The 14,670-nt window shown below is 49.8% G+C and overlaps 1 protein-coding gene across 5 annotated transcripts in view; it reads right to left on the reverse strand.

Moving 5' to 3' along the window:
- Positions 1 to 14,670, reverse strand: part of TASOR2 (transcription activation suppressor family member 2) — a 62,328-nt gene that overhangs the window by 9,753 nt on the left and 37,905 nt on the right. For all 5 annotated transcript variants that reach the window (XM_082238685.1, XM_082238682.1, XM_082238683.1 and 2 more), the window contains 5 exons: positions 12,989 to 13,786; positions 10,668 to 10,844; positions 7,610 to 8,468; positions 4,983 to 5,424; positions 657 to 4,397 (listed from right to left, as the gene is read on the reverse strand). In XM_082238685.1, coding sequence (XP_082094811.1) covers positions 657 to 4,397; positions 4,983 to 5,424; positions 7,610 to 8,468; positions 10,668 to 10,844; positions 12,989 to 13,786 — 6,017 coding nt within the window. The remainder of the gene's footprint in view (positions 1 to 656; positions 4,398 to 4,982; positions 5,425 to 7,609; positions 8,469 to 10,667; positions 10,845 to 12,988; positions 13,787 to 14,670) is intronic.

A 14,670-nucleotide genomic window follows, 5' to 3' on the forward strand; every position in this document is an offset into this window, starting at 1 on the left:
CCAGGGTCAGGGTATTTGATTTACATGAGGAAGCCCCCGGGTTTCAGAACCCCTGAAAAGCCACTGCAAGTCAACAACAGTGGGCCAAATGAACCAACCATCTGACTCAGTGCAAGGGAGCTCCCGATGTTAAGGGGAGGGAGCTGGAAACCCAGGCTGAGAGAAGGGATGTGCAAGACAGGCGCCCGGTTCCCGATTTGCAAACTACAGTGTAGCCGAGAGCAAGCGTTCCATCCACACTGGGCAGTCGTCGCCCGTTGCCGATCTCTCCAGCGCCTAAAACCTGGCGCAATATTTAAAATGTGAAACATCTTTGTTAAGTTAAATTGACTGGAAAAGCTTGCAAATACCAGACAGGCTTAGGATTTTAATATGTAATGTGATAAATTAATATGTTGAAATTTAGATCAGGAAAGTAAGAAAGATGTTAAGTGATTAAGTTAACTTTAGGAGAATATAGGTTTTAGAAAACCTTTACAATGATATACACCGAAATTCAACCAAGGGGACACGAGGAAGTCGCTTAACAATGTTAATTAGATTAGTCTTAATAAGGTTAGGATTTTTGTTTGTTTGTTTGTTTGTTGGTGTGTTTACAAATTTGTGGAAAACCAATAATTAAAATAAAAATAAAAATAAAATGTGAAACATCTTACCTTTAGTCTCCCAAAGAAAGGACTGTCGCCCGTTTCCACCAGGTAGAATGCGTAAGGCTTTTTGCAAGCTTCCTGGGCAACCGTTTTCAGCTTGAAATGTAGTGTGCTGCACAGTTCGGTGAAGAGGTGCTCGTAGGATGTCGTCCTCTGAGGCAAGGAGGGACCCCTTTTCTCCAGAGCATCTTCTGAGGTAGGATTTGGCTCTCTGGCCGCGCAACTCGCCTGCCTGTCACCCTGCGTCATCAACCTGCTCAATTCGGCAAACTCGTCCATGATGACCGATATGTCTCCACGGGAATCCTTTAGCTTATTATTGTACGTTAACTTATTGAGGTGGAAAGGAGCGGCCGGCCCTTGTCCTTGACCTTTCGTTCTAGCAGCATTGCTCACTGATTCCTGGGCAGAAGCAAACGGGGGAGGAGGTTCAAAAGGGTCGCTGTGTCTGCTCCTGGGGGTGCTGTGTGGGGCACCGTGCCTCGGGCCCCGATTCAAAATAGTTATCAGAAGCGGGCTTCGGCTCCTGGGTGGCACACTGAGCTCAGGAGCTTCAGGGACCTTTCTCGATGGCAACGTCTCTGCCGTTACCTGAAGCAAGCGCTCCGGAGTACCTTCGCCAGAGGTAGGAGGTTGTGGTTTCTTTAGGGTATGTTTTAGCTTATCGTGGAAACGCAAACACTCCATATCTAAAGTGCTCTGAATGGGGTCGTTCAGAACCCTCCAAGCCCTATCGGAGAAGTTTTTCCATTCCTGCTCTCCGAAAAAAGGGCTACGCCTCTTGGAAGACTGAAAGCTTCTGTTTTTTTCTTGGTGCTTCTTGGTTATAGTAAAGTTTAAATAGTCCCTTAGAGGTCCCGACTCTTCAGGAGAAGGCAGCACGGGCCTATCGCCTTCCCTGAATGAGGACGGCCAGTCATACTGGATAGTCTCAGCCTCAACATCAGGCACCGTCACCTTGTTTTCCAGATACATCCAGCCTTCACCCTTGTGAAGCTCATTCTCACAGCTCAAATCACTGGCGCAACTCATTTCCATGGCATCTGGCGAGGCAGCAGATCTTGTAGACGGTATCTCAGGCTGACCTCTGTGATGGACATCTCCGCAAGGTTCTGGGACACCGTCCGCAGAAACACATTTATTTTCCCAATTTATATTCACGCCTGTAGCTCCAACAAATGGCACGGGTCTTTCACCGGCCGGAGCATCTTCAGGGTCCTCCAGATTCTCCACCGGGTTTTCATACAGATCATGTGTGTCTTTCTGTGCAGATGACCCAGATTCTTCGGATAAACATTCCGTAGGACGCACTGACGGCACAAAGGGCAGCGTTTCTCTGCCTGCCTTCCTGAGCTGGTCGTCAAACATGGATGCTTCCGAACTAACTTGTCCTGGGTCAACCCCACACAACGCAGCTGCTTGGATCAAGGGGAACTGGCGTTCTGGACTTCTTGTGCCCGTGTCTTCCCACTCTGGACAGCAAGAACTTTCAAGGGTGTCCGTAGCAGCTCCTGTCTCTTGATGAGATTTCCTTTCAGCCACATCCACCTGACCGGAACTTATGCTTCCCTGCAGTGCTGAATGATACCACCCGTATCTTTGTACAGCCACGTGAGAGTCTCTCTTGTTACTAGGCTGCGCTAAAGAGTCACCTGTCACCGCCCATTTGGGGTCATAATGGGCAAGCTTGTCAGTGGCATAACTCTCTTCATCACTCTCAGGAGGGGTCACACACTCAAGGGTGACGGAACTAATCCAGTTTAAGGCTGGATTCTCTTTCGCAAAGGCGGTTTCTTTGCTCACGGCCATCATGCCACTCACAGTGTCTATCAACTCATAGAGAAAGGACCTGATGTCTTCAGGCACAGTAACTACAGCTTGGCTTAGCTTATCATCATCAGATGCCGATTCTCGGGGCACAGGAGAGACTTCAATGTCCTCACTGTTAATGCCACACTTTTGATTGTCAGTACTGGTGTCCAATTCTTTATTATCCAAATGCCAGCTCTGGCCCTGAGAATTGCCAAGTTGTTCTGTTGTCTGCCTGGCCTTCCGTTCCTCTTGAGTTCCTATGTTGCACCGCAGTTCATTCACTTGCAATGGAGCCACACCTACCAGGTGGCGGGCTTTCTTTTCCTCAGGGATGCAGGAATCCTCAGCTGAACACGTTTGCTTTGTGAGTGTGCTATTTTCAGCTGAGTGCTCTTGGTTCCCCGGCAAGTCTTCCTCTTCATCAGATATTACTTGATAGACAGGACTAACCTGTAACTTAACCACATCAGCCATGTGGATTCCATCCTCTTCCGGCGAAACACGGGAACCCGCGACCAAGTCTGTTTCTTTTTCAGGTGCAAGATTTGGAGCTGATAAAGCAGAATTTTCTTGTTTCCCTGTGGATTCCCCTTGAACTGATGGGCTGCTATGCACTTGGCACGGTCCACAAGTTTGCAGCGGACTTGGGTCAGTCAGGTTACCCTCTTCCTGGGAAATGTCTTTAATCAAATCCATTTGATTTAGGGATATGTGATGTTTGGTTGATTCCGCAGAGTCTTCCTGGGTAGTTGGCAATTCCATTACATCACCAGGACTTGCTTGATGGATAGGAATCGCCTCCGGTGAAACTGAATCAGCCAGATTCATTCCTTTCTCTTCCATGGAACCAAAGGAAGTATCGTCCGAACCGACTGGGTTTTGAAATTTGGGGCTGTTTGCCAGTACAATAGAATCTCGACTCTCTACAGATTCTCCTCGAGTTGCCATATCCTTTAATCCAGCAGCTTGCGCAGAAGCTGAATCTTCTAGGTTGGTTTTGTTATCTTCCTGGGACCTACAGGTGCTTTCAGCCACATCCATTTGGTTTGGAGTCATGGGATGTTTGGCTAAATCAACGGCGTCTTCTGTCTCTGGAGACTGGGCTACTTCCTCATGGGTTATTTGATTTACAGGGCTAGTCCGTAATGGAAGGGAATCAAACAGATTGTCCTCTCTATCTTTCTCTGAAAGGCAGAAACCCTTAACCGCATCTGTTGGGCCTAGAGATGCAGAATTAGGGATTGATAGTACAAAGTCTTCTTGGGTACCAGGTGATTCTGCCTGATGCTTGGAAACTGTGGCTGGTGATAGGGGAAAAGTGACTGGGGATGTAGAGGCCCTGGCAGCTTCTCTGTCTTCTATTGCACAGCCTTCCTCTTCTTTGTTCTCTTGGTCCAAGTCCATATCTCGGGGCTCTGAGTCAGTATCGTTGCTGTCCGAAAGAGCAAGTTCAATGGATTCCCATCCTGTGCTCTCTCCTTCTATATCTTCCTCATCTACAGGGAGATCCTGTGACCCCCTCCCCTCTCTACACAGTTTGTTGACTTCCCCACAATCACTGTCTGCTTCTAACCAGCCTATTTCAGCAGGACGTAGCAACACGGCGCCCCCGCTCTGTGGGCTGTCCTCCTCCTCCTCTGCAGAAGGAGAGGAAGCCTTTAATTCAGAAATCTTCTCTGCAGAAACGCCACCGGCCATCGTGTTTGCACTAGGCTGTTTGCTGGCTGAATTCTCCAGGACTTCCGCACCTTTGGAAGCAACATCGCTTTGGGAAACCTCAGCTAAGTCGACACTCGCAGTCGCCTCCGCATCAGTTCCACGCTCCTGAGGCCTCGAACGCCCTTCGGTATGCTCATCTGTCAAGTTTCTGCTCTGGCTCTCTGCGGAGAGGGCAGGATCTGGTGGGAGTTCTTCATCAGCTTTCTCCACAGCCACCTGAAATAAAAATTCCAAGTTTCAAAAATTCAGAGAGACAGAAAGGCAAAAAGTAAAAAATAAATCTCCATAGCTTTCTAAATCTGCAAACTATCCTAGAGCAGTAAAAAACAAAATCACAGCATGGTGCAAACGTTTACCAACACACGCTGCCTGGAGTTGAGAGAGCCTCGGCCCTCCTACCTTTCGAGCTCCTTCAAGGTTTACCCCACTGTGCTGCTTCAAGAATAAGCTGCCACAACTTGTCACAAATCAAAGCACAGTCTCTGCTAGCCATGCCTCGTGGCCTAGCCATCAATCTTCCCTTGTTTTCACCATTCAATCTGGTTAGCACAAAGGGCAGAGTTCGAATCACTGTGTTTGTCGAGGGTTATGGCAGCCAGCTCTATAATGCTGTCCAACAGCTAAACAGGGACCCGAAAAGTGAGGTTATAGTTTTATAGATGCAGCTATGCCCAGCTGTAGCTCTGAGCCCCTCCCTGCTAAATGGTGCCAAGTGTACCAGCCAGGCTCCTGGCACTCAGCATCTGCCTCCTGCCCAACACTGACATCTGGCCTGAGCCGATCTACCGAAGTCTTTCTTACTTTGTCAGAAGGATTAACCTTCTCTTTAGGCTTGCTGGCAGCAACATGGGACTCTTCCTCCTCCAAAGGCAGATCACTGGGGTCATCAGGGATAACGATGGGAGCCTCATCGATGCAATTCGTAGAGGACAGTTCATTACAGGAGAGGGGCTTCTCCGAGGAAGAAACCGCCCTCTCGTCTGCTTCTCTGGGCGTCCGGTTATCATCGGATAGAGAGTCCGCGGGGCATTTCTCCAAACTGTACGACCCCTCGCAATCGTCGTCGATGACTTCAAAGGCATCCACGATGCTTCTCAGCGAGACGAATTTGGGAGGGTTGCGGTGTTCGACCACGTTCCTTATTGTAGGGGATCTGAACGGCTTGTTATAAAACAGCGCCACCCACATATGCAGGATGCGCATCATTTCATCCGAATCATCCAACAAGCGAGTGTCCCAGGGCCTACAGAAAAAGGAAATGCAGACTTATTCTTGAGAACTTTTATTTTAAGGCTCTCTTCCTGACTGGGTGAAATCACATCATTTTTGTCTTTACACGGCTTGGGTCCTGCATATCCTCCATAAACAATTGAAGAAGGATGTTGACAGGCTGCAATGTGTGCAGAGGAGGGCAACAAAGATGATCGAGGGCCTGGAAGCCAAGCCTTATGAGGAATGGTTGAAGGAGCTGGGTATGCTTAGCCTGGAAAAGAGAGCCTGAGAGGAGACACGAGAGCCATCTTCAAATATCTAAAGGGCTATTTGTAAAATTTGTACTGTTAAAACGGAAAGGGGTCAAACCATCGCAAGAGGTGCTGAAATTCTGGGAGGTTGGATAGTTACAATGGAATGGTCTCGGTGGTGGGGTGCACATTTTAATTCTTATTTATTTATGGTTATTACTTTGTCCAAAAAAAAATGATCAAACTACTGGACACTTTTCACCTGGGGATGCATAAAGCTACTGTAGGATGCTACAGAAATGTTAATTTATTATTATTATGATACTATAGGGCAGTAAAAGCTGTTTGACTGTGGATCAGACAACCTCAGGAGGTGGTAGACTCTCCTTCCTTGGAGGTTTTTAAGCAAAGGTCAGATGGTCATCTGTCATGGATGCTTTAGTTGAGTTTCCCTATGTGGCAGGGGGTTGGACTAGATGACCCTTGGGATCCCACTCCACAGTTCTATGATTCTATGATCCCAGAGACTGTCATCTTCTCCTACTGGAGAGGCTGCCTGGAGCAAGGTGTTCTCTGGGGCAATGTCTCCTGACAGGCACTCTCCATCTATTCCTGTTGCTCTCAATGTCCTGCTAGGGAAGATCCTGAAAGCAGCCCATGAGCTTGGCTGGGACGCACAGACCCTATCGTTGCAGTGTACGGGTGGCAACCCATTTTGGCTCCACAGGTCAGCTCCTTATCAGGATCAAGCTTGTAGGCAAAATTTGACAGGTGGGCAAGGCTATCCTCCCATCAACCACCTGACTTCGGGAGCAAGGTGCTTTTAAGTCCCTATGTGGGGAGACTTCAAATCACCTTGCAAGGCACTGCCTTGGGCCACTTTGCCAGGGCTTTTGACCCAAATCCCTTCCTGAATCAGAACAGGACCCCCTGCTTATCAGCTGATTAGCTGGGGTTATATCCTGTGTTGGCTGTTCGTGTCTGTTCCAAGCAGGGAACGGGTACACAGCCAAACTGAGGATTTAACCCCAACTTCCTGCCCATCAGATGATGTTGCAAGTGTACCCCTGGTGTACTGTGGACTGTGCCCTTCTCAACTCAGCAGAGAGGCTACCAAATGACCAGATTCCTGTCCATTTAAGGCTCTGCGCTTCTCAAGAAGAGGTTGTACACACACAGATGTAACTCACAACTTATGCTCATTTAACCTGTGCACATTCAGCTTTACATACTTGGCAAATATATATTTGTTTTGACTATATGTGATTTTGGCCTTACACACTATCCCTGGACCACATGAGTGGAGAGTTGCCTATATAGCTATATAATGGCTCATTGGCCCCAAGAACCTGCCAGAAGGCCCCTACGATCTGCCCAAAGCATTGAAAGACCAGCCTCCAAATGCCCTTGTTCTCTGGGCCACGGTTCATGATCCTGGAGAGATCACCCAGCTCCTATCTGCATTCTCACCACTATTGCCAGGCTTTTAATTCTACCTAGTTATAAAGGGACACGGGTGGCGCTGTGGTCTAAACCACTGAGCCTCTTGGGCTTGCCGATCAGAAGGTCGGCAGTTCGAATCCCCACGATGGGGTGAGCTCCCGTTGCTTGGTCCCAGCTCCTGCCAACCTAGCAGTTTGAAAGCATGCCCCCCCAAAAAAAAGTGCAAGTAGATAAATAGGTACCACTCCAGCGGGAAGGTAAATAGCGTTTCCGTGTGCTGCTCTGGTTGCACCAGAAGCGGCTTAGTCATGTTGGCCACGTGACCAGGAAAAACTGTCTGCAGACAAACGCCGGCTCTCTCGGCCTGAAAAGCGAGATGAGCACCGCAACCCCACAGTCATCTGTGACTGGACTTTACTGTCATGGGTCCTTTACCTTTTTAGTTATGATTTTATTTATCTTACTTGTGGCTTGAATGCATTTCATACAATGAGTATCTTTCCAAAGCTGGGAATTACTTACCCGTGTACAGCTCGAACTACTGTTCTCTCTAAGATATTATTAGTGTATTTGCTATCTAAGTTGGGCGGGTAGTCTGCCTCCCACTGGAAAGTCACTTTGACAGTTTTGTCGCAAAAGGTCACTTTATGGGACTTGGAGAAGTCTTCCTTCAACCTCGCGGCCATGACGGCAGAGCGCGTGAATGGGATGTAGCCCCTCAACTGCTTGTGAGAGTGGCAGATCCTCTGCTGGTGCCGGAAAGGCATGACTTTCCCAACTAAAGGCCCCAGCCTGGCATTCTTCACACCGTTCTTGGTGCCCGGGGCCCCCTTCTTGCAAGATTCAGACACCGGGGAGGCGTACGAGTGCTCAGAAGAAATCAAGGAGTGAATGCTCGAATCCGAAAGATAACCCGTCTCCCTTGGAGGTGTCGCCAAACTGGGTTTCGCAGCCCGCCTTTTGCTGGAACCCGCGGAGTTGTTTTCATGAGAGCTGGAAGGAGACTCTCTGCCCTCCCCACTTTGCTCAGGAGACAAATCAGACTCTGGGCCCGTCTGGCCAGAGAAGGAAGCTGTTTTCAGTTTCTTCGTCACTCTGTGATATTCGTGATCCGAAGACTTGTCCGAATGTTTCCCTTTGTGCAAGCGGCGGCGCTCCCGGGAGGGGCTGGGGGGCAAGGAGGTGCCACTGCTGTTGCTGAGCAGCGGGGAGTTGGAGCTCAGCGCCAGGTCGGCCAACAGGTTCAAGGCGTGGGAGTCGCAGTTGAGCACTTTGGGAGATGGGCAAGCATCCTGGGCCGGGCTTCTCTCGCTCGAAGGATCGTTCTCATCGCTAGCCGGAGGGATTTCGTCCTCCCGCTGATGGGAACTTTTCCTCTTCACTGCGTAAGAAAAGAAGTAAGCTTCAGAGCGGGCTGCTAAGACAGTTCCACCCTTACAAAAAAGCACCATTAAAGGCTAGTGGTTTTCTGAGAGCCAATATGGTGCAGCACTTGTGGTTTCGTGCTAACATTCCCAGTCCCTGTTCAGTCATGAAGGTTGCCAAGTGACCACTTTGAGACAGCCGCTATGTCTCAACCTAACCTTCCTCGCAGGGTCGTTGTAAGGACAAAGTGGCCAGGGAGGGAGAAGAGAGCCTTGTATGCTGCTCTTAGGAGGAAAGGTAGGATTTTAAAAGGCTCTCTCTAGCTGTTTTTATAGTTAGTTACAGATAAATTCAATTAGTTACAGATAAAGCTATACAGTTATGGGAAAAAGAAAGTATACCCTCAAGTTCTGTGGTCTTACCTATGAGGACATCATAACAATGATCTGTTTCTTAGCACGTCTTTAAATCAGGTAAATATAACCTCAGAACTCCTAAGAAACAGATTATTGTTGTTATGCCATATGTAAAACCACAGAAATCAAAGAGGATGTACTTTCTTTTCCCTATGACTGTAGCTACCATATTGGCTGGAATATACCGTATTTTTCGCTCAATAGGACGCACTTTTTCCCCTTCAAAAATGAAGGGGAAATGTGTGTGCGTCCTATGGAGCGAAGACGCCATAGCCCCGCAACCCTCTCCCGGCTGGAGAGGTGACGCGCGGCTATGGCAGGAGCCTCTCCGCTGCGCCTTTCCGCTGCTCCCTGACCTGCTCTTTGGGGCTGGTGGTGGGCTTCCCCCCGCCAGCCCCAAAGAGCAGGTCGAAAGGAACCTGAAGCCTGGAGAGCGAGAGGGGTCAGTGCACACCGACCCCTCTCGCTCTCCAGGCTTACAAGGTAGCCGCCTGAACGCACCTTAAACGGCACCTTGTTTTAGAGTGGGAAAACAAGAGGGGGAAAGTTCTCCCCCTCTCTGTGCAGCGCCTCCTGCCGCTTCACTGAAGGGGCGCTGGGCAGAGAGGGGGAGATTTTTTTTTTCTTGTTCTCCCCCCTCTAAAACAAAGTGCGTCCTATTGTCCGGTGCGTCCTATGGTGCGAAAAATACGGTAAGCCACACCCAAATATAAGCTGCACCTTTAAAATTGGAGGGGGGGGGAAGAAAAAGGAAAAGGAAAAAATACCTTAATAGAAGCCGCTCCCTTCCTCACTGCTCCTCGCTGCATACTTGGGGGGGGGCTGCGTTACTGGCAGCCTTTCCCCTTCCTCGCTCTCCCTCCCTTCCCAGCCTTGGTGGGAGAGGACGGGGCAGTATGCACAGGGTGGACGCCGCTTCGCCGCACTCCTAGCTTAAGATCGTAAATATAAGCCACACCTTAACTTTTCATGGTTGAAATTTGGGGGGAAAGTGCAGCTTATATTCAGGCCAGTATGGTAATTATAGAGAAATCCCATCAAACTCAGGTAGCCATAGTTTCCTGAGCACCTTCACTTTCCTGCTGATAAACCCGCAGGAAGCACTATGAACCACGTGCTTCAAGAAATCCACCGCCCTTTCTAGGAACTAAAGTCTTTAAAGGGCCAACTGTTGGTACGGTGGGAGGCACTCAGTTCCACAGGTTCAGAGAGAGGCACCTATGGGGGTCCTGTCTCTATGGGACCTGGCACTCTGGGATGTGGTCCACGGGACTCGTGCCCACCAGCTTGGGGTTTAGTGGCCCTGCGGTGACTAGTATCAGGCTCAGAGTCATCAGCCCTGTGTGGCTCCCTAGCCACTGACTTTACAACATCTGACTCAGTGTCTTGGTCGCTGCCTGACCCAGGTCCCTTTGTTCACTGTTTTGAAGTAGGGTCCACAACTGTCAACCCAGGAAGGACTAAAAGCGTCAGTCATCTTGGGCTACACTCAACTAAAAGGCAAAGGCCCTTCAGCTTCATCTTTCACCTGTGTGGCAGGACCGTTCCTGTGCCTCGGTCCACGCAAGCGCAGGAGCATAAGATGCCACCAGGATGGGGGGGGGGGCGCTTTGGAAAGCAAAGGCATTAGAAAGCCCTTTGCCCGTGCCATGGGGAGGGTGACGCAAAGGGAAAGAAACGTCCTTGGGACGGGAGGGAAAACGCCACCCTCCAGCTGCTCATCCTTTCAAGGGGAAGCCAAGACAAAGCACCATCTTAATCCTAATTCCGATTTTGCGTTTCAAGCACTGTCCTCTTACTTTGGTTCCTCGTGCTCATCTTCTCACTCGAAACGTTTTCTGCGGTGGAGTCTTTTTTTTGTTTCGAGACCCGGGACTTCTTCTCTTCCACTCCAAGGCTCTCAGAAGAGGGGGCGGCCTTCACAGCAGACTCGCACGGCGTTTGCTGAACAAATTCCGCAGACAAAACCTCAGCGCCTATGAGAAAAGAAAGGTCTCTGGCGTCAAGAAGGAATAAGGCGTAAGGAAGCGATAAAACCCTTGCAGAGAGCCCTTATGATCCACACGAATGCTGGCCCAATTCAAACATTGCTTGCTCCATGCTCAGATCGATGAAGAGCCCTAACTGCTTTGCATGTGGGCGATGCCCAGTTCAGACCCCAACATGCCCAGGAAGGTGCCAGGCAGATCTGCCATGGGAGGGATGTGCATCAGTGAGGCTCAGCCACTCATCTAACCTCCAGTGTCAGGGGCACCCCTAGAAGGGCCTCCCAGGCCCCATGTGGCTCGGACACATAGCTTGCACCCACCAGGAGCTGGAGTGGGGGGGTTAAACATCACTGGCTTTATCCTATGGAAGTCCCTCCCAGCTGAGAGCAGAAAGGCCCCCTCCCTCTTGAAATTCCAGCACCTACTGAAGACATTTTTAAATACAGTGGTATCTCGGGATGTGAACAGGATTCGTTCCGGAGCCCCAAACGCAACCCGCATCCGCGTGTCACCACTTCTGTGCATGCCCGTGACATCATCTTGACTGTCTGCGCATGCGCGCGCAGCGGAACCCGGAAGTAACCCGCTCCGTTACTTCCGGGTCACCGTGGAGCGCAACCCGAAAATACTTAACTTGAAGCACGTTTATCCCAAGGTATGAATGTACTCCAGCAGGCATTTTAAGTATGTTTTCTGATTTATTTATTTTTTTTGGGGGGGTAGGGGATTAATTTTAACTGATTTACCTTTGCTTTATCTTTTGACCATTACTGTACACCAGTTAAGAGACTATCGTGTTAAGTGTTACATAAATCCTTGAAATAAATGCATGCATGCATTCATGATGCAAACGGAGGATCTCAGTTGCTGAGCAGCTTCATGGAAAAAATGGGCCATCCTTCCAGTGCCCTGGGTCTCAACAGTGTTTAGAGCAGTGGCAGTGCACCCCTAGCCTGGAGGCCTGAAAGAGCCCTCCAAGCAATTCTTTCTGCACCCCGGCAAAAAACAACAACACCCAACTAATTGTTGCAGCAGCGGGAAACAATAAATACATAAACAGGACTCAGCGCTGATCTGCACTAGTAAGCTGAATGGGGAGGAGGGAACCGTGTGCCTGTGTATATCAAGGGGTGTGTGTGTGTGTGGAGTGGCCACACCCACTGCTGCTATGCAACCTCTGGAGAGTTGCCCAAGAGCTGATGCAACCCACGGCACAAGGCTCTCCAAACTTCTGATTTCCAGCAACTGGTATTTGCTGTATTATACAGTTATTGGCTCACATTTGTGTGCATGAAAGGGTTAACCTGAGCCCCGAGCTCAAGCCTAAGCTCAGCAGGCTCCCACCCAGTGATGAAGCTTCATGCTCTGGAACGGGGGGGGGGGCAGAGAGCAGGCGGGGTGCAGTTGGCGCGTGTCCGTAGGGGGTGTGGAGCGCGTCTTCGGGGCATGGTGTGCTGCCCGAAGGGGCGTGGCACACAGCGCAGGTCGGGGGGCAGCCGCGATGGCACCACGCCGGGATCGCGCAGCCGGGGGTGGTGCGCTCCCCCCGCACGCCTCTTCCTCCGCCAGTGCTCCCACCAGCCTTTGCTTCTCCCTCAACCCCCCCCTCTCTCCCCCTCTTTGGAAGAAGCTAGCCGCCACATGGTAAAACAGATTTTTACAGCCTGCAGGTAATGGAAAGACTGCATACGAAATAAATAAATAATAAAAAGGTAAAAATTCATACAACTGCTTATCTTAGATTTCCAATTTGAAAAGACAAGAGTCTGGGATTTATTCTAGCCTCGGCATTTTGTTTAAAGGTGGACGAGAGCAAATCTAACCGAGTTTGATGTGCTTAATTGAGGCGATCAACCACTGCAATAACTCTGCTATGGGAGGGTAAGAATCTCTTTCAAACCTCTCTCTCCAAAAGTATTCGGAGCCATGTGGAGACAGAACATTCCAGGAATAGAGGCAGCATGTTTTTGCAGCACGGATAACGTGACTCCTGGTGCTGAATGGCTCTAGCAGAGTAGCTCTGTGGGCAGGCACATTGCTTTGACGTGCTCTGCCACTCCAAGCACTGTACTGGCATTTAAAAGTGCTCACCTGCAAGAAAATCTGTATTAGGGTTAAGACAGTGCACTCACCTCTCTTCCTTCTTAGCGGGTTCTGAAGAATTTTTAATTTAAGGGTGGGTTCGTTAGAGCCGCCAGGCGATTCTGAATTTTTGGAAGCTGGTAAGGAGAGATTCGAATTTTCCTTTCTGGCTTTTTTCTGCTTTCCTTTGTCGTCCTTGCTGGAAACCTCCTTCGGAGGAGACAATTTCTTTCTTGCATTTGCCACAAGGAGCCTACTGGATTTCCTCTTGTGCTGCTCCAAAGTCCGCTCTCCCATCTCACTGGGTTCCACATCAGCCTCTTTGCTATGTGGGGTCGGCTGCCCCGCACGCTGAGTCCTGGCTGCTTCAACCGTGCCAATGGGCTTGTCGCATGCCAAAGAGTCCAAATTCAAACCTGAAGAAGTGTCGGCCTCCTGCAAGTTGCTGCTGCCGCTGCTGCCTCTGGAAGACCGAGTTCTGCCATGTAGGAAAGCGGTAACCGTTGACATTTCCAGCGCATAGTTTTGGGGATGAGACAGGTAAAACTGCAGGCGGAAGAGAGAGCTTTGGGGACACTTTTCGGAAAGTGATTCAGGCTCAGGCTTCTTCGAGAACACATCGAAAGAGGAGAGGGGCGGGCTATCGAGGCTGCTGGTGGACGGCTGCAAATTCTTCTTATCAAGCTTTGCAAACTCCTGGAGGTGCAGCTTCACCAAAGTGCTGAGAGGGTCTCCGCTGTCAACAGGATGCTTGGCCGCTTCCAACAATGCATGGCGGAGCCCTGGCAGAACCAGAGTGACTTGTGAATATCTCTTGTTTGCCCCGTGTTCGCATTTCAAATCTTTTGCTGCCAAGAAGAAACACACTATTAATGCAACATGCACCCATCACAAGAAAAACAAGCATGCGCGTGACCTTTGCAACCTTCTGAGAGCCACATGCCTGGGGGGCAGGGACAGAAGCAATGAGAATAAATGTGAATTTTATCTTTGTATTCCCCCCCCACAGACACTTGCGCACACCCCTCTCTAGCCTAGGCAAGCAAGAAGCATTATATCAGAGTTCAGGGCGGCATTCCAGCCATGCCAATACTTAGAAAATGTGCAGAGCAGGCCTGCTGTATGATGTCTCTCAAGAGGGTGTACGGCTAGGAACGAAAGACTCATGAGGGCCAATCAAAGAGGTATGGAGGGCCACATTTGGCCTCCAGGTCTGGGGTTCCCTATCCCTGGCCACATGGCCAAGCAGACATCCAATGGCTTTGCAGTTATAGTGCAACTGAAAACATCGCAAAGGCGGAGAAAGAAGATTCTACCGCCCAATTCGGATGGTCCTCCAAACCATGGTTTGGGAGACAAGCTGTGGGCTGCCACTTCCCATCCCACCCATGGTTTCCTTCTGCCTCCTATTAGGCGCTAACCATGGTTTGCTAGGGCCTCCAAACTGGCAAATTACGGCTTGCATTCCCTTCCTCCCTAGGCCAGAATCAGAAACCCGTTCCAAACTCTCTTTTTTTCAATTCTGGCTTGGAAGGAAGCGGCAATCAGAGTTTGCCTCTTTGGACGTCCCTGGAGATACAAGGCTGTGTGTGACATGGGGCGGAGTCTATCAAATACAGTGGAACCTTGGTTGTTGAATGCTTTGGAAGTAACCCAAACGCCGACAACCCGGAAGTGAATGCTTCCGTTTTCAAACGCACCTCAGAAGTTGAACGGCTTCCGAGGCACTTTT

Source organism: Podarcis vaucheri, assembly GCF_965113315.1.
Source record: "Podarcis vaucheri genome assembly, chromosome: 10".
Taxonomy (NCBI): Eukaryota; Metazoa; Chordata; class Lepidosauria; order Squamata; family Lacertidae; genus Podarcis; species Podarcis vaucheri.